This window comes from Durio zibethinus, chromosome 9 (assembly GCF_047325235.1).
Source record: "Durio zibethinus cultivar Kanyao isolate XHJ-2024 chromosome 9, ASM4732523v1, whole genome shotgun sequence".
NCBI lineage: Eukaryota > Viridiplantae > Streptophyta > Magnoliopsida > Malvales > Malvaceae > Durio > Durio zibethinus.
In genome coordinates, this window is record NC_143170.1 from 11,756,104 (window position 1) to 11,775,568 (window position 19,465).

Sequence of the window (19,465 nt, forward strand, 5' to 3'; positions counted from 1 at the left end):
TTTCCTCTTTTTCTCAAATAAAAATATATTTGAAAGTCAATTTTATAGATTTGTTAGTATTAGTTATATAGAATTTTATGCTTGTTACTATTAATAATGATTTTAACGAACAGACCAAAATTAAAATTTTCAATTTTATGAATTTTACTATTTGAAGATGTTTCAAAATAATGTACATTTTCTTAAAATGAAATACTTTTTTCAATATTGCCCTTCTTTAAAATAGTAAAAGCTAGAATAATTCATTCTTCTAAGTTTGTATCATTTAAAAAATGAATATTCAATTTAAACAAAAAAGAGTTATTTATTTGTATTTTAGTTTAACTTGTTTTCTTGTTCACATATTTAAGATTAAAGAAAGGATCCAAAATGCAATGAAAACCTCCACTTTAGGATAATTCAAATACTTACAAAAGAATTTATGATCAAATATTTGTCCCCATCAATTTTTTTTTTTTAATTATTTTCTCACCCATTTTCTTACACCGATTTAATAAAATTATTTCAACCGCGAAATTAATTTACAATGTACATGTTATATCTTAAGATGAACATCTCCATTATCAGCAGTCTCCCACATTGCTTACAATAAATTTAGCATTCAAAAGAACCAAATCTTTGAATTCGCGACGTCCAACATCCATGGCTAAATTTGACATCTGATCACTGTTGTATCCATATTTATTTATTTTATCTCAAACACATATAAAATATAAAAAACATTAATATATCATCAATCATATCAATACATCAAACACAAATATATTTTTTTTCAATTTTACTAAATTCATATAAGATATTTGTTAAAATCTTAAATCATATAACTTAGCATTTTTTTATGGAGCACGTATAATTTTTAAAATTACCAAGTTTTATATGTTACAGTTGTAAGCCTGAACGCTTTTAAATTAAAAATTAGCCATCACTGCATTTATTTCTAGGAATTATCTTTGTAAATTTGAAGCAGGCCATGCTAAAATCGTAATGTTATTATAATCGCTATGTTAGTGTAAACGGTGTGAAAAAGATAATTAGGGGGATTATTGACCATTACCAAGCTATAATCAAATTTCAATTAAGCAATCATCGCAAAGCTTTGATTACTTATTAATCAAATGCGATCATGATAAATCACATCCAATGCTTGAATTCAACTGATTAATGATGAATGTTCACACAATAAATTTATAAATAAAACAGAAACAAGAATGCAGTTCTGAAATCTGAAGCGAACATTGTGACTCCAACATAAACAAGAATTAAGTAGGTGAGTACCAGTGCTGATGTACCTGTTCGTTCAATAAGATGGGTGTAACAAGCAAAAATAAATAAACAAATAACAAGAACCTATACTGAAAATAAAGGCCGTAAAGAGCAAATAAACCCAGAATATTTAATCTCAAAGTAACCCAAGGACAGGATAAGTGAAAGATGGAACAAACTTACATCAGCCGTAATGGAACAGTCGCTACAAAAAGTTCTCGATGTCAAGTTCCAAGAAAGTGCACGGATCCGGAATATCAAAATTATTCAACACCTGAATGCCATATCAAAAATATGAAATATATTAACTATTACTCACCAAATTTTCAAAATTTTGATCCTGATGCAGCTAGAGAGTATGCATTCTAATATATAAGTAGTTAAAAGGGAAGAGAGCAACACAGAGCAGCATCATCAACTAATGCAACATGCTAAAGCAAGAACTTCAAATTTGAGATTTTCAAAAGAAAGAAAATGAGAGGAAAAAAAGTTCTATAAAGTTCCTGATAAATATCATGAGAGCTGAGTATTCACAAATAAATGGCAAAACATTGACCAAATACACCAAAGAGAAGCATCGGTCTCATCAGTTTGATTTCTATCTTGTCTACTTAAAGTTTTTCTTTTAGTCCTGGGAAACAAGATTGTTGTCCTCCTCTTCCCTTAAACTCTCAATCCCTTGTCATTGCAAACATTACACCCCAAGTCTTTGCTACAATCAACAAAAATTACCACCTAACCTCTGGAATGGAACACATTGGGACTCTACACTTTCTTGTGTTTGACATTACACTAAAATTCAATCACCATCTAAAAACCAACATGAAACAAAGGATACTTAAGAAAATGATTAGATGAAACCTAGGCAATTTTAAATCAAAATTTAACACAAAAAAAAAAAAAGTTCTCCCCGTAGGATCCGCTTCATTGGCAGAAAGTTAAATTAATTGAAAACAATTAAGAGTAAAGAAACACCTGTGTCCAATGTAGAAAATTCAAAAAAAAAAAAAAAGGCGAGAAAACACATTTGAAACTAATACAGTAACAGATAATACAAAATTGAAAACCTTTTGACAACAGATTCCAAAACAAAATGGAACTGAGGATTTTAAATCTATCTTAGGCAGAATGGTTGTGGGATGTCCTTAGTTGATGGGTATTATGGAGAAAAAGGATTGACAAATAGACAAGAATCAAGAGAACAAACATAACCACTGACCACAACATTCTCAAATCGAGAACAATACCTCAGGGTGCACAATACCAAAAATGCCAATACGCCTCCCTTTGTATATGATTTTGGCTTGCCTGCCCGATAGAAATTCAGGTTCCTTCAGCAAATATAAACATCATAAGTACACCATGAACGACAATAGGGGGTTTAAGACCAAGTTGAAGAACATATCTTTTTCCTCATGTCCTTTCCCTCTCTCAAGCACCAAAGAAAATAGAAAACAGAGAACTAGAGACTTACATCAGAAAGCTCTATATAGTATCCTGCACTATTACCAACTGGAACAAAAGGAGTCCCCATAACTTCCATAATTTTGTCAACCAGGCTATGAATCAGCTGTGGACAAGACATCCTCATTTCATTAGATTCTATCAAAGCATAAGGAACCTAGAACACCATACTCCTAAAATTATAATCAATTCTTTCTTTCTTTGACTATCCATACAATTTGTCCATTTTCCAAATATAACAAGATAAATTGTGACACCATGTACCATGTCACCCAATGAAATTAAACTTCAAAAACTAAACACAAAATGTTTTAAGAACCAGACCAAACTGGCTGGTCAAATCAGTTTGACCACAATCCATCAACTTCTCCATGTTGGATGACCCTATCAAGTTGAACCAGAATTTTTCAAAGGATAAGAAGATTGTTAACTCTCTAGCAGCATAAAATATCAAATTTATGAAACCTCAAATATATTGGATTGGTCCCAGAAAAAAGAAAGACCTCAAATTTGATATCCAGAAATCTTAGATCTTGTAGATACTCATAGCAGAATTATAACATAGTAACATATTTCATCAAAGAAAATGGGAGAGGCAAAAAGGAAAAAATAGAAAATGTAGGGCCTCATACAGTTGGAAGGTCTATGACATCATGTATGAATCACAAGAAATATATAGGTGCGGAAGGGCTGATGACATCATGTAATAATAATTTTATTTGGCATATAAACTACTAATAATGGCGTGGGAGAGTCTAAATTAGCATAATTGACCTGTCCGGTTTGGACCAGAACCCACCTCTTTGACTGGTTTAGTTTAAGCCCAGACTTATAAACATCACAATTAACTTATTTGTTTCTTTTACCTACACCTTTTCATATTTATATTAACTTTAGAGTCTTGAGCCAACAATCCCAATATCACCCAATCCTTCATTTTCTAGCGAGGAACTCATACCATGATGGATTTGATGTTTCAAATCAGGCAGTTATTAACCACAGCAAATTATTGTTGTACAATATCTAATAATAGATAAATAAAAACTCATGTACCACTTCTATAAGAGTTTCATTTTGTATTCTGCAGGGATATTTGTTTGAATGAGAAATCAAAATATCATGCATTAATAAATCAATGACAAATTCTTCTATGTGACCACAGGAGAAATTGCACAATGCGCAAGAAAAAATTAAAAAAGAGGTCAAAACTTACTTTACAAATGAAGTAGTAATCACTAACATGGAACTTTATCCTGTTTCAATTTTAGAGTAAAAGGGAAGAGGGAAAAAGCAGGTAGTGAAGAAAAGAGATATCTCATTTTGAAACTCTTTAAGAGGTAGGTAGAGGGATTTAAGGGCATAACTTATCCCCTTCGTATCTCTCCAAACTCTCTTTGCTTCTTCTTTTTTCATTTTTTCCCCTCAAATTCCCAGAAATGGAGGAGATTGGAACTAATTTTTGTTTTCTTTTAACAAAAATTTCAATCCTACAACAGTTAATCAATTTACCTTCAACCAAAAAGCAAAGAAACAGTAATAAAAGGCTCTCACCAGATTGAACTCTCAGACTTTGATTGATCAGCATTGATAGAAATCTTATTTCAGAGCAGAGTTAAACTTCATAGTTCACTAGATGAATTCCACCCATCACCCAATAATTTAATCCTTTCTTCTTAAATAACACCAACAGTCCATTCTGATATTTTAAAGGCAGTAACTACAACTTAGAAGCCAGTTTTTACCCTTACATACTACTTAAATTTGTCCTGCCAACACCATTTCATGCATGTCTACATCCAATCTTCACGCTCCACCACCAAAATGTCCATATCTATGCCCAATATCACTACAGGCTTCATTCGTAAAGTTCATTGATCATTTTCTTTCCTTTCTGTTTTTTACGGGTGGATATGGTGCTGGTTCTCAACAAAAGACCACTCAGAAACATTCATGGGCAATATTCCATAAATTCATAATTAGAATTTATTAACTTAACAAGAATTGACAAATAAAGTTTACAAAAATACACTACAAGGAATCAACTAACTATAAAAAGGGGCATAGTGAGGAAATTTTACCTCAAAACCTGAGTTAGCACCACAATATAGTGCAGCAAGTAGGCGACGGTTAGATGCACCAACATCTTTCTTCTCATCCAAAAGTACTACATCACCCACTTCAAAAATCTAGAAATAAATCAATAAATGTGAAAGTTTCCAAAAAATGGGAAAGAAATAAAAGCAGCAAGCATTTACTCATAAAATAAGATGAATGAAGTCAAATTTGAGTAGAAAAACAGCAAAATAGTAGTAAAAGAACAGGATAGGGGGATATTTCTAAATTAATGTGTTCATTTGTGGAAACCTGTCGTGGGGAAGGGATTAGACTGGGGCAGTCCATCAAATAAGGGTTCCTCTAACAAGTAACAGAAGAATGATTACAACAAATATGTCCCCCATTGATCAACTAAACTAGGGAATGCATTATTTTTCCAACACAATAATAGTCAAAGGACTTTTAACTTCTAACAAAAGATGTGAAATGCAAAATAGTTAGAACACCTCCTATTCACAGAAGGTGCCATAGTTCAACAAAGAATAAATAACTTAAATTTCAGCACTTCACCTACCAATATAATCCTTCTATAAGATATGTTTATTCTCTCACCATGTCAAGAACAAGCACAACCACGCTTTCACCTCTTCAATGCATTAGAAACAAGTCATAAAAGCATTTAAAAGGAGATATTACACTCCTTTCAGTAATATTTATATGTTACCAACATACAATTCACACTAAATCCAACTAAATTCCAACAATAACTCAAAAATTAACAACCACATGTGTTCATCCAATCCAACACCACTGTCAAATGCAAGTAAAATTCAACTACATTCTGCAAGCTTTTCTGCGATGAACCATCTTAAAACCAGAACTGTACCTTTATGGGCTTGGGGTGGTCTTTGTTATGTCCAACAGTCTTCAGCATGCCAGGCATGAGACTTGTGCGGACAACCTATGTAAACAGAAGAAGCTATCTTCACATATTCTTTAATCAGAAAGAGTTTCAGTAAAATGGCTTCTAGGGAAAACACAGAACTAGTAATTCATTTTTTTTTTTTGTCTCATCCTTCAAAATCATGTTTATCGCTTATTCTAGAGAACAACCATGGAAGCTTGCCTTAATTGGCTGTTCAATTTTGAAGTACCAGTCATCAATTTACTACTCACAAATAAGGGCATCCATGATATTTCAGCAAGCCTTGACATAACATATTTTAAGATTGAAATAGAATCGTTAAAGCTAATAATTCTACAGCAGTCAGAAACACATCCCTACTACAGACACGATGATGAGCCACAGAAAGCTGGAATGTGAAAATAATCATATAGATAGATTCTGACATGAAAATACAAACCTCAAAATCAGAGGAACGGGGGTTTCCAATGACCACTGCAGTGGTTTTATCATCCTTTCGATTTAACATCTCAAAATTCTCTTTTTTAGAACATAAAATCCATGTCAACACCTCTGCAAAACCATTCATAGCAATCTAAAAGGAAATTCAATCAGGATTATCAAACAAAATGAACATGGCAAAGAAAAAATCTACAGATAAAAAGAACTGGTCGTAAGAAGCAGAAGAGGAATTATTAAGCATAGGCAAGGGTATATTTAGGCACCTCATATCTGATAAGATCACTGAGCTGGTTTAATGGAAGAGGCTTCAAAGAAGAAAGCTTTCTCTTTGGAATATTATTATAGCCATAAGCAATTGCAACATCCTGAAAAAGAATAGAATCTTGTCAACAGAAATCCACGAGGTGTGAGCCCAACAACCTTTCCCTATAGGATATGTCAGCTAAATACTATTCATTACCTCCATAACATCACATGGGTGAAGAATATCACTTCTGGTTGGAGGTACAGACACATTGATATTGTTGCCACCCAATCCAGCTTGTTCAGCATGCACTTGCATTCGATTCAATAGACTAGTGACCTGTTTAGTGAAGACAATGGAAAACATATTAGAAATAGATAATAAGTTATGAGGTTAAAATCGTCTACTTAACAATGACACCAATAGATAGTCACCAATGGTGCCATCAAAACAAAGCAGACATACATGATTAATGAAGACAATGACCATGACCAAATCAGACTAATTTAACCACATCTCAATGTGACCTACCACCCCCATTTAATGCGCTCACAAACACACGCAGAAGTGAAGCATTATGAAGTACTACTTTACATGCGTCGCACAAATGAATAAATATTTAAATAGTTTTACTTTTAAATTCAATCCACTAGAAGTTATACCAGAGTGGAGAGAGTAGTAGAAAACTCGGTTTCTTAACAAACAACCTCTTAAAAGAGTAAGGAAAAAAAAAAAAAGAGAGCCAAATACAAATTTAATTAAAACTTAAACTTACTTTAAATATATATAAAAAAAAAAAGAAAAAAGAATCCCCAAGTTGGTGTCACACCACCTAACCAGTTGTTTTATATAATAATAACTAGAAATTCGTGACAAACACTACATATGTCGTATATAACTGAAAAAATAAAAGGAATTTTCTAATAATATAAAATTTTAGTTGTAAAATGCTTGCAATCAGAAAAAAAAAAAATGGGAGATAACAATTGTCAGAGAAACACGGACAAAACAGGCGGTGTAAAAAGGTTTGTTAATCAAGTTGGAAACACTCCAATGCATTTTAAATATTTTAAAAATAATACTGAGTTGATTGGACATTGACTCAGCCAGTTTTTATATGTTAGTTTCTCCTAATTATGGAAATGCATTTGCAAGCTGACTTCATTGAAATCGGGTCAAGTAATAGCAGACAATGTTAGTCATCTTATCCTGAACGAAGTGTGTGTGAGTAGGGGGATTGCAATCATGAGTACATGCACAGACTAAAGAACTGAGACCATAATTTCTAATATAAAGCCAGTATTGGCCCCTTAATTTTTTGAAAGCATTTTAACAATAGTAAAACTATTATACAGTACAATATCACACTCTAATCCATTAAAGGAATCCAAAAGTAGCCTCAAAGATACATCATTCCCTCACCATCTTTAACACATTATAACATTATACAAAGTAACAATCATTACTACAAGTACTTCATACATGATATATTTAGTCATAGCCAGCACCAACAGATTTAATAAGCTAAAGACAAAGTTAGCTTTCTAGATGATAGAGCAGACTGCCAAAAGCCTCCAAAGAAGTTCAGGGGGCATCTTAAGGCAGGTTCTGATCCTTAATTCACCTGTTCAATGATGAGAAGTTTATTTGGGAGCTCGAGTAAGCTTTATTAGTTACTTTTGGGTCTTAGATTTACATTTCTTTAAATTAAAGCAGTCTGTTCTTATATTATTTTTCTATTCTTGAGTTTTAAGAATTAATGTTATCTTTTCAAAAAAGAAAAGGTGTCAATATTATTTTTCCATAAAAAAAAAAAAGGTCTGTTATTTTCTTAATATTTGGGTTTGCTAGAAATTTCAGATTTTGAGGTTTAGTATTTGCTTAAGTCCCAGTTGAAATTGGAGTTCTATTTCTTTTAGTATAAGGGATACTAGGAGTCCATATAAATCAAAGTAGTGAGTTATAGTTTAATGTCACAGAATTTCCAACAATATTGCTATGTGATTGTCTATCAACTTTAAGTCTTACTCCTAAAGACCCTGGGTGTGAAGCCTAGGGATTTCCTCTCTTCATCTATTTTCTCTATTCATTTTTCCCTGTTTTCCTCAAGAGTTCAGGAAACTGCCACAAACCCTATCAACCTAGCTATACTTTTAAGAAGATCAAAACAAAAATAATAACACCATCATGAGTAAATTCAATTACTTTCACAATATGATGTCATAGAAAATAACAATGAAATACGTGGGAAAATGAAAATGGAAGCAATACCTCATCTACCTCCAGTGGAACTCCAATGGAACCAGTAATATATGATAGAGGAACTTCCATATTATATTCTGATAAATCAGGATAAACACTTGAGTTTCCATCAAATGATATCACTTCAACCGGTTCCACCTCAAATTTCCTTTCACAATATGCTGAAAATGTTGTTACCTGCAGAAAGAAAGAAAGTCATTTACCACTACCTACATACAGGTGGAAACAGAACCTACCAGCACTCAACTCCTTACCATTGTATTTAAAACAATCTTGGCCTTTGTTAAATCAGTTGCTGTGCATTCAATGAAGACATTTTTAGTCTTTAAAGTGATTGCTGAGTGTGCTCCATTAATAATTGGTGGTAAAGACAAAACAGTTCTGCGTAAAAAAGAAAACCAGAAGTTCATCCAGCTGTAAGAAATATTTGGTATCTTTAAGCATTAACAAGATTTATACAGTATAAACAATCACTGGAAAAGAAGTAAATGATGGTAGAAGGTTAAATAGCCTTAATTTAATGTTAAATTGATTGCCGTAAAAAAAAGCTAAGAATCCTAAGTCATATAGGCATTACCAAAAAACCATACCTGTTGCGGTCATAAATAACAGGGAACACTTTTGACTTCTCAATTATATGCAAGAACTTCTTCAACTTCAAATCTGACTGTTTGATGTTTCATAGTAGACCATATTTTAGTATAACCCTTCAGAATAAAAGTTGCCAATCATATCTAAAACTAGGAAAAACACGTGCAAAGGGTACAGACAGAAATGCGAAGATAATTATTGCTTAATAAAGGAACTTCACAGTTAAGAAGAACAAATAAGCTTATATGAAAGATTTACCTTGTAAAATTCCATCAACTCATCAGCTCTGAAGTGCTTCACCTAAATTAAAAAAATCAGTTTTAGCCCAGAAGACTAAGGAAAGTTGTTTAAGTGAATAGAAGCATGCAGATGACTGAGAAGAAGAGATATAACAGAGTTGATGATCAACAAAGAATACTAAAGACGTAAAGACTAATTGCAATCCCTGAAACTAAGGTAGTTCAACAGAAAAGGCACCTCTAAGAAGCTATGCTCCTAGAACATCGAAGCATTATGTCACAAAGAGGTGAACACCAGAAAAAGCAAGGCAACAATTTCCAAAAAGAGTTCCTAAATTCAAACTATACCTGAAAATCTAAAAGGGATCATTAGCTGTTGCAATGATCAAAGTCTAATCCTAATAAGTAACAAGCACAAGCACAATTACAAAGGCTCAAGTCTTGAGGTGGTTACTTGATGTAACAAATAAAATATGAAGGAACAAGGCAACTTCCCTACCAGGATCCCAAGTCGTAAGAGCATAACTTGGCAATGATCCTTCTACTAAGAAATTAAGAAAAAGAATAAAGTATGTTTTAACATAGTTTAAGATTCAACAATAAGTTTTCATAGAAGAAAAAGAATGACTCAATAATTGAAATAATTACTATTCAACTTGTAATATTTTATTAGGACTGCCCTAAAAGAGTAACATGCAATTAAAAACAAGCAATCAGAAAATGCTATTAGCATTTAAAACAGAAAATGTATCATTATGTTTTCTTCTAAATTCCATTAATTCCATTGGTTAAAATAAAATTAAATGATTATAGAGATTATCATCAACTTATATAAAGCTAGAGCTGACAAAGCTGACGTGAACCCTAAGACCTGCCCCACACCTAACAAACCCAATTTAACCAAACAAAAACCCGACTTGCTCAATCCAAACTTGAATTGACTAAAAACCAAGTCAACCCAACGCATTTCAAACCAACCCATACTAAACCCAAAAGGACAACTTAAATTGACTATAATTTTATTTTTCTATTTTAAATATTAATTTAATTAAAATCATAAATAAAACAGAAAACTGTTAATCTATCAATAACTTCAAAAGACAATAAAATTATAAAATCTCTTTTATTTAGAGTTGTCTTTCTATCTTCTATATAACTTTTGTTTATTACATGATCCGCTTGATTTCGGGAGTTATGATTGGCATTGTAAGCTGTCATTATTATTCATGGTAAATATAGTTATATGAATGGTAAACTAGATGCTATTGATCAGTGCAATGAAGATGAATATTAACTATCAATCAATCAAAAAGCACTAAAGACTTCTTTTGGCGGGGAAAATATGTTAATATCTGATATAAACTAATTCTAAATTAACAAATGACTTTTAATTTGCTTTTATTTGTCTTTTTATTATCAAATCTAACGTTTTCTTTTATATATATATATATATATATATATATATATGCACACACACACATATATACATATCTTTATCATATCAATATTGGAGGTGTGATACAACCACAAGTTAGCAAAATGAGACTTAAAGGCATTTAGGTTCATAAAATTTGACACAATCCAAATGACCCACCTGAACCCAACCCAATTTTGACTTTAAAAGTCATCAACTTTAACCCCAAATGATCCAAATCTAAAATAAATCCAAAGTGACTCGAAACTGAGATGATCTGAACCTAATGTAACTTGAATTTTCATTGACCTGAAGTGACTCAAATAGTCAGAACCAACATGCCCAAATCCACTTTAAAAATGCACCAATAAAAACAAAAGATACAAACAAGTAAATTAGAGGGGACAGAGAAAGAATATGGCTCCTATTCAATTCAAATAACATTTACATAGGAAAACCAGGCGTTGGTTGCAAACAAGGCAAGTTGTCAATAGTGAATTCTATTGTCTCAAACAAAAGATGGAATACAAATTTTCTGCATAAGCAAGAAACCAAATGAAAAAATATAACCTTTTTCAAGTATATAAATAGAAGCAAGATCAACTTGTGCATTCACGACTAAATTTCCAATTGAAGAAAGTAGAAGGTTTAAAAAAGATAATAATTATTTTCTCTCTCTAATATAAGCTGTGTTCCTCATGACTAGTCGAAATGGAACACACACTTGCAAGGTAGCAATAGGTTTTTCAGTTAATATGTCTATTCTAATAATATCATTCCCAATAATGATAAATTACCTGTTTCAGCGGCACAAAATTTATCTCTGGAGGTGGCAACGCCTGAAATAAACAGACATTTAAGTTATTGCTTACAAGTTATGAATGTGATTATGAGAAATTGACAATGCAATAGGATTATGTCATAAGTAAATTACTGGATCTTAAAAGAAAAAAAAAAAGTTTTCTATGGGCTCAACAATACATAATCAGACAATATCTTATTTATTGGTACTTTAAAGGAGCAGGGAAAAGAACGGTAAAAAAGAACTAAAGAAGTTTGTGCAAGCTGTACGAATTGTAACAATTACCCTGTCAATTGACAAAAAAAATTTATTACTCACATTCAAAGCCAACTTGACAATCCACAACTTGTTTGATGCAAAATAAATAAATAATAAATAAATCACGGCCAATTCAGGAAAATAACTAAAATAAAAAGATCTCGTCTATTGCACAGGCTGCTAGTTGACCAAATCAACAATAGGCATAAGATCTCAGCCTTGGGCTGAAGCGTCCCTTTTCCCCTCAAGGATTGACCTTCAACAGAGGATCTAAAGCATCTTAGGGTATTTCATTACCAACCATTTTAACAATGCATAAAATATTTATCACAAAAGATTCTATCAATAAAATATGTATTAGACTATTAGGATGCCCACCTCATATGTAAAAGGCCCTTGTAGCGTATCCAAGTCATGAGTCCCAATAGCAACTAGGGTTCTTTTCCTAGAACAACAAAGTGAAATGTAAGCTGTACAACTTCAAAAAAATGCATGAAATCTTTGTGCAATAATAATTTGATGCTTTAGAAATTCTTCGAGCATTAACACTCAAGAAGTTAAAAAAGGAAAAACATCTGAACTCATAAATTAATGTTGTGGAAAAATAGAGATTTAGCAGTCATTTCCTCATTGTTGACATTTTAATTTTCAGCAATACAATTTGTTTTCAGAACTTATCAATTTGAATAATTGCGATAAAACAGAGATGTCATTTTCATCTTCACTGAATGCATTTAGTGTAAAGTGGTCATCAAATTTACTTTAAATTCCAGCAAACATAAGAAGCAATAATCCTACCCTCCAATAGGAAGGGGAGATCAATATTTGTGCTGAAACCATTCATAATGGATGACACTTCCAAAGACAACTGTTTTAAAAGCTGAATGCAGCCATAGCTGGACCTATAATAACTGGCCATGTAAGTTCTCATAGATTATTGCAAGAAGAAATGTTCTACATAGAGGCTTACTTAAATTTCTATAACATGAAGAAAAAACTAGATGCATCTTGCATTATTCCAAAATATGTGCACAATTATTCCACCTGTTTTCCTTTTTCTCCCCACTGTATCATCCAAACAATGTAAAATTAAAGTGTTATATCTTATAAGCCACATCACCCCCCCCCCATTAAACACCTAAACAAAACCATAGCTATTCTAGGACTCAGATGAACACATGTAAATATTACCCTTTAATATCAGAGATCAAACGAAATCATTGATTTTTTTTTTTTTAACAGTTCATGCTAATTTATTTTGCAGGTTCAAAGGCAATCACAAGTAGGAAAACCAGGAAAACAAAGGCTATACGGAAAATAGTAAGCAGAGCTACTAGTTGGATAATGTTACCTGCAGATATTTTGGTGCAACTTATCCTGGAGATCAATGAAGCTGTTATATCTTGCTTCATCAAAAGCTATGCCTCTCAAAACCGCACAAACAACAAAGGGACGAATTAATGATGTCTGTGAGCCAAGCAAAATGTGTGACGCTATCCGTAACATCCAAAAAAATTGCAATACCCAAAATTGATTTTTCAACCTGCAAAGTTACCTCTTTTTTCACTTGCATTTTAAGCATTGATTCCTTACTAATGTTGGCAACCGTGTATCTAGGTATCTTCTCATGCCCATTGAAAATGCAAAGGGCTTGTGCAAGCCCTTCCAAGCAAAGCAAATCGTACCTATCCAGGAATCAAATAAAACCTTCATTGATGTTTCTTTTTTTCATTTACATGAATTATCAAGTTTCAAGACAAAAAAAAAAAAAAAGAAAAAAAAAGCAATTGAAACATGTTTTCAGGTCAGCCCAATCAGATTAAAGTAAACATAGGCAGCATTCAAGAAGGCTACCAAATTACCATAGGTGTAACCTATTTTGTTCTGCCGAAAAGGGATAATTTTTTTTTCCTAACAATACTAAATTGTTGAAGTCTACCAAAAGAAAATTTTGAAGTAACATCAAATTTTATTAAGATAAGCAGAGGAAACCTGTTTGCAGGGACTTCAATCTTGTAAATGACTTCATCATCAAGACTAGAATTATCGTCCTCCAAGTGCCTCTCTTTCAAAATTATTGCTTTCTCCGTTGTCTAGTTCACAATGCCAATATCCCATCAAATTTCACACATATCAATGGTTTTCCCAAAGAAAAAGTGTAAGAAAAAACTCACCACATCATCAAGTTCAATCCCAAAATTGAAACACAGTTCTTCAAATTCTTCTTGAGCTGAAAAATGTATTATTTTGGTTATATAGTTAAACATTCCAAAAGAGATTTAGTAAGTAAATAGGGGGAAAAAAAAAGAAGAGGTTTTTTAATTAAAACTCACTGTAAGATCTGCCAAGGGCAGCGAAAAGACGATCCCTCGCAACGCTGACAGTAGGCATGGTGACAATGGCGCCTATGTCTCAAGCAAACACAGCCACACAGGGTTTTAAGTATTCAATTTTAAAACATGTTGTCTCTCAAATTTGGAAAATGAGTAAAAGACAAACTGAATCCAGCCACTACCATGACTACTGTTCCAAAAGCCTGACTTTGGTAAATGCCCCTACTAAAAAAATTTTGGCTTAAATATAGTGAAAAAGAAAAAGCTACTCCCTCCCTTTCAAATTTTTAATCCCCATTGAATATTAATTTTAATATTTTTCATAAAATTAATGTTTTATGATTTTTAATGTCAAAATAAGAAATTCTACAAAATAATTTTAGAACATAGAAAAAATAAGTTTTAAGTGTTCAAAAAATATGACATTATCTAGAGCAGTGTTTTAATAACTGGATTGAGAGTCAAACCAATTGGATGCCCAGTTCTCAGTTTAACCAGTTCAATCGACAGGTCTAACTTGTTGAGAATATTGATTTTTTTTAATATTTTTATAAAATTAAAAAATCAGAAAGAAGTAGAAAAATAAAAATATATATATAATTTAAACAACTTTAAAGAAATTTAAAACACAAATTAAATATAATAAAAATTCAAGTACTTAACATAACATGGGCAGAACACAATGAGTAGGCAATAGGGTATAGGGATTTAAATGCCACTTGCGGTCACTTTCGATCATGTCACATTTATTGTGGTTGCAAACATAAAGAAATAGATAGCAACCATCATGCTCATCACGGTCGTATATTTTTTTATGTTTGAACAACTCACTAAAATTGAAGTAAATAACAATTTATCCATGAAAACTCATTTTAATGATATTTAAAATAGTTCATGACATTTTAATTCCCTTATTTATAAGATAAAATAAATTATTATCAATTTTTATATTATAGTTCATCAACCAATATGCATATTTAAAAGTTGTTCACTAACATATCTGTGAATTTGATGAACATGACTACTATAACTACATAAGATTAACAAAAGAGTATCATATGTGAAATTAAGTTTTTTTTTTTTTTTCCAAGTACACCAAATTATGAACATGACTACTATAACTACATAATATTAGCAAAAGAATATTATATGTGAAATTAAGTTTTTTGTTTTTTTTCAAGCATAACAAATTAAGCTCATAAATTTAACTTGATTAGAAAAATAATAGATGAAAGTTTTAACATCTAATATATTTATTAACAAAATACTTGATAACGTAACTTAAATCAGACACCAAAAATGTAAAAACAATTAACAATAACATTTAAAATTAATTCTTTTTTAAATGATACTAATACAAAAAATAAAAATGCATGAAAATAAATCCACTCTTTATCATCTTTAATACCCTCTCAAATCATCCAAAAAGTTTCTCAAAGTTTCCATTTCTCACTAATCATTTGTCTTTCCCTCTCAAGTTTTTCATCTTAAAAAGAAAAAATGGAAAACTAATTTTAACTTTTAAAAGAACACGTGACAGCTTCCCAAATTTCCCCCCTTCTCCTCTGTTTTCTCTCTTCTACTCTCCCAATGCCTCTCGTTGCATTTTTTCCCTCACCATCACACGACAGGGCAGACCCCACCCAATCAACCACCCTTATGCATCACCCATACTAAGATGTTTCTACTCTCAAATCTCATCTCATCTATCACAAAGAATGGAACACAACAGGTAGCAGAGAATGGTCTCATCTCTCTCAAAGAATGGAACAGAACAAGAATGCTGCACCACTGTAACCACCCACAGCTCAGAATTACCAAAACGATAAGAAAAAAATTAATTCTTTCTTTTACCTTGATTGAAGTATAAATATTTCGAGTTTAACTGTTGTGTTTAGGTGGTTTTGTCTCTGTTTTGCTAAGAATTTGCCTAATTTTATTAAAAAAAAAAGAAAAAAACCTATAAGACAGGAAAAATATAACTCAATGGCGTATCTATTTTCCATTATGCCGCTATTTGCGGCCTGGAAACACTGCTACAAGTGTGAATCAACACTCACACCTCTATAGCAGTTGATAACGGTTTCGGAAGTGGCAGCCACTGCGAAATAGCGGCTGCTATTTGAATCCCCATGGCACAAAAACCCACGCCCCCAATTAGCCCTAACACCAAAATTCACAATTTTCAACTTCCAAGTTTGCAAATCTCAAGCTCAACTAAAGTCTAAACTCTAAAGAAAACATGAAGCTCACCTACAGCACTAGTCACGGGCAGATGAATTGATGAAGACTAGAGAAGGAAAGCAAGAAAAGGCAGCACTCAGCAGGCAGAAGCAGGGATAGAAGGCAGCAATCCAGCCAGAAGCAAGGAGCGATGACAGCAACTTAACGATGAGCGGCGGCAGGGCAGCAGTTGATTTCAGTTTCGGTATTTTCTTTATTTAGCTTTGGGTTTAGTCGGCAGGCAGAAGAGGAGAAAGAATAAAAAATAAAAAATGAGTCGCCCTAAATGAAGATAATAATAGAAATTAGGCCCTTTGTTCCTTGGGTTTGGGCCGGGTAGTTAATTGTTTTGCTTTGAGCTTGATGAATTGGGTTGAAAATTTATCCCAAATCTATAATTTTTTGTTTTTCAATCAATCAAAAATTTTGGTTTTATCAAATTTTTTATTAAACCTTTCGCAATTATTTTTTGTTTTTTTAATGGTTTTTTATCCAATTCAAAATCAATCTTCACCCAGCTTAACATATATTTTTGGAAAATGATAAAAAGGTTTCGAATTAAAAATTTAATTATCATTCAAGTTTTTATTATTTATTGTAGTCAATTAAATTATTAAATAACTATTTTCATCAATTAAATCTTTCTTAGGCTAAAATTGATTAACCATCAATGCTCAATCACTCATTTCTTTTAAATCAAGGGTTCAGTTGGGGTAAAAATAAATATTTATGAGTTCAATTACCTAAAGATAGATACTTAAGACTTCAACTAATTCAAAATAAAAAATTTAAAACTTGATTGATTATAATAAAATATTAAAAGTTTAAATAATTATTGAATTTTTTAAATGAATTTTTTGACCTTGTTATCTATATTTTTAAACAAAATAACTTATGATTCTTGATTGAATCAATTCGATTTTCACACACAAAAAATAAAATAAAATAAAAAATAAAACAACAGAAGTATTATTTAACTAGAATAATGTCTTTGCTTTATAGGTTAATTTTTAAAAAGTATAATTGAATAATATTATAAAAAATAAAAATAATAAAAATAAAAATAATATTTTAAAGAATAAGTTTATTTAAGAAATTCTAATTGTTGTATTTTTTTTCTTTTGTTCTAAACATTTTCATAAATAATACTTATATTTCATGTGATTATGTAATTTATAATTTTTTAAAAGATATATAATGCCTACATCTATTATTAGAAGCAAATACGAAGCAAAATTCTTTTTCTTAATGAGAAACTTTTTTAAAAAACTTCGAAAATATTTATTTTACTTGAAATAATTAAATATAAAAATATAATAAAATTAGATTTTATCAAAATTTGATAGTTCTAATAACAAAATTACAAAACAAAATTATACATATTAAATGTAATTATTCATAAATGGCATAATTTATATATCAACTTTGTTCATATAAATATTTATAATTAATACACTATATTATTTTTTTCAAATATTTATATTTTAGTGTAAAACTTAACATTCATTGATGTTCATATAACAAAAACACATAAATTATTGTTATTCTTTAAATCCATAAAATGAAGGTTGTAAAGAATATAGAACTTTGGAGATGTCCGCGTCATCCCTTTTTTTTTGCTTTTAATATTTTTTTTTATTTGTTTATCACATTACACCATTCAATTTTTTTAAATAAGGCGTTTGGTTAAGGAAAATTATAAAAATTTTCCTCAAAATCTTAATTGTAGGTATTTGATCTTCATATTTAGTTCACAATTATCTAATTTATGGGGAAATTTTCAGATTTTTTATAGTATCTAAAATCCTAAAATTAGAAACACACATCTCCCTATGATATTTTAGAATTTTTTATGGAAAGTTGCTTGAGTTTCACATTTAACTTAAATAAAAAACTTATTCTATTTATGTTACCCTTTTGAAAAGAAAGTTTGGAATTGAAATTAAATTTTTTTAAATCAATTATGGCATTTCTTTAAATTAAACGTCGTACTTGCCTTTTTATAAATTTTTTTTATCTTACTATTATGCCATTTGCTAGGAAGAAACCTCGTAAAAAGAAAAACATTGTACTTTGTCTGAGAATATTGTTGTTTCATGTGGTTGAAAGTGCGTATAGAGGTGGTAATAGAGTTTTTCAGAAAACAAAATTTTCATATAAATGAAAGAAATGGTAGGGCCAACTACTTTTAGAAACTATTAGAGAGTTGTTGTTTGAATAAACCTAGGTGTTTAAATTTTTCTTAAATATATATATATGTACCCAAAAAGCATGGAAAGTGGGAGAGAATCTAGAAATTGAGAAAACAAAAATTTATTAAAAAAAAGTAATTATGGCATTTAATTCAAAGAAACACTATAATTAAATTAAGTAAAATTTTAAAATAATCAATTACAGCATTTAATTAAAAGAAACATTGTAATTAAGTATTTTAAATTTTTAAATGAATTCCATTACAATGTTTTTTTTAATTAAGCGCTGTAATTGCCTATATTATCTTTTAAAATTTTACCTTAATTACTGCATTTTTGTATATAAACATTGTAATTGGTACAATTTCAAATTTATAAAATTATATAAAATCTTTTGTTCACTTCAGTACAAAAGCATCATTTGTAGTGTTTATTTTTTTAACGAAATGAAAGGTTTTTCCAAGGTTGTCAAGGATATTATGATAAAAATACATGATTTAATAAATGAAAATTCTCTCCAACCAAACATAAAAATTTCAAAATAAGATGCCCTGAAAATCAAACTTTCCCTCAAATAAATCTAGCAATCTAAAATACGATACAGTGACACGACACAAATATAATACGAAAATAAGACACGAAGGTGACACGACTTAAAATTGTAACAATAATTATATATGGGTTTAACAAAACAAAAAAAATTGTATTTTATAATTTCGTGTTGACATAAATTAGGACACGTAATTTTCACATAAAACA

The 19,465-nt window shown here is 30.7% G+C and overlaps 1 protein-coding gene across 5 annotated transcripts; it reads right to left on the reverse strand.

The window, feature by feature from the left end:
* Positions 1-1,019: 1,019 nt before the first annotated feature.
* Positions 1,020-16,746, reverse strand: LOC111311303 (tRNA synthetase beta subunit family protein). 5 transcript variants are annotated; one of them, XM_022910680.2, is made up of 21 exons: positions 16,545-16,746; positions 14,292-14,363; positions 14,133-14,188; positions 13,951-14,051; positions 13,514-13,643; positions 13,310-13,425; positions 12,337-12,403; positions 11,696-11,737; positions 9,504-9,545; positions 9,245-9,321; positions 8,909-9,035; positions 8,664-8,831; positions 6,609-6,731; positions 6,412-6,513; positions 6,147-6,281; positions 5,669-5,743; positions 4,806-4,913; positions 2,738-2,833; positions 2,511-2,594; positions 1,447-1,537; positions 1,020-1,289 (listed from the first exon to the last, which is right to left on the reverse strand). In XM_022910680.2, exons 2-20 carry the CDS (start codon positions 14,347-14,349, stop codon positions 1,469-1,471), a joined length of 1,776 nt encoding a protein of 591 aa, XP_022766415.1. In that variant the 5' UTR covers positions 14,350-14,363; positions 16,545-16,746; the 3' UTR covers positions 1,020-1,289; positions 1,447-1,468. The 5 variants fall into 5 exon arrangements, with proteins under 5 accessions (XP_022766415.1, XP_022766423.1, XP_022766428.1 ...); XM_022910688.2 differs by having other exon boundaries at positions 14,292-14,369; XM_022910693.2 differs by lacking the exon at positions 5,669-5,743.
* Between the last annotated feature and the right edge of the window lie 2,719 nt (positions 16,747-19,465).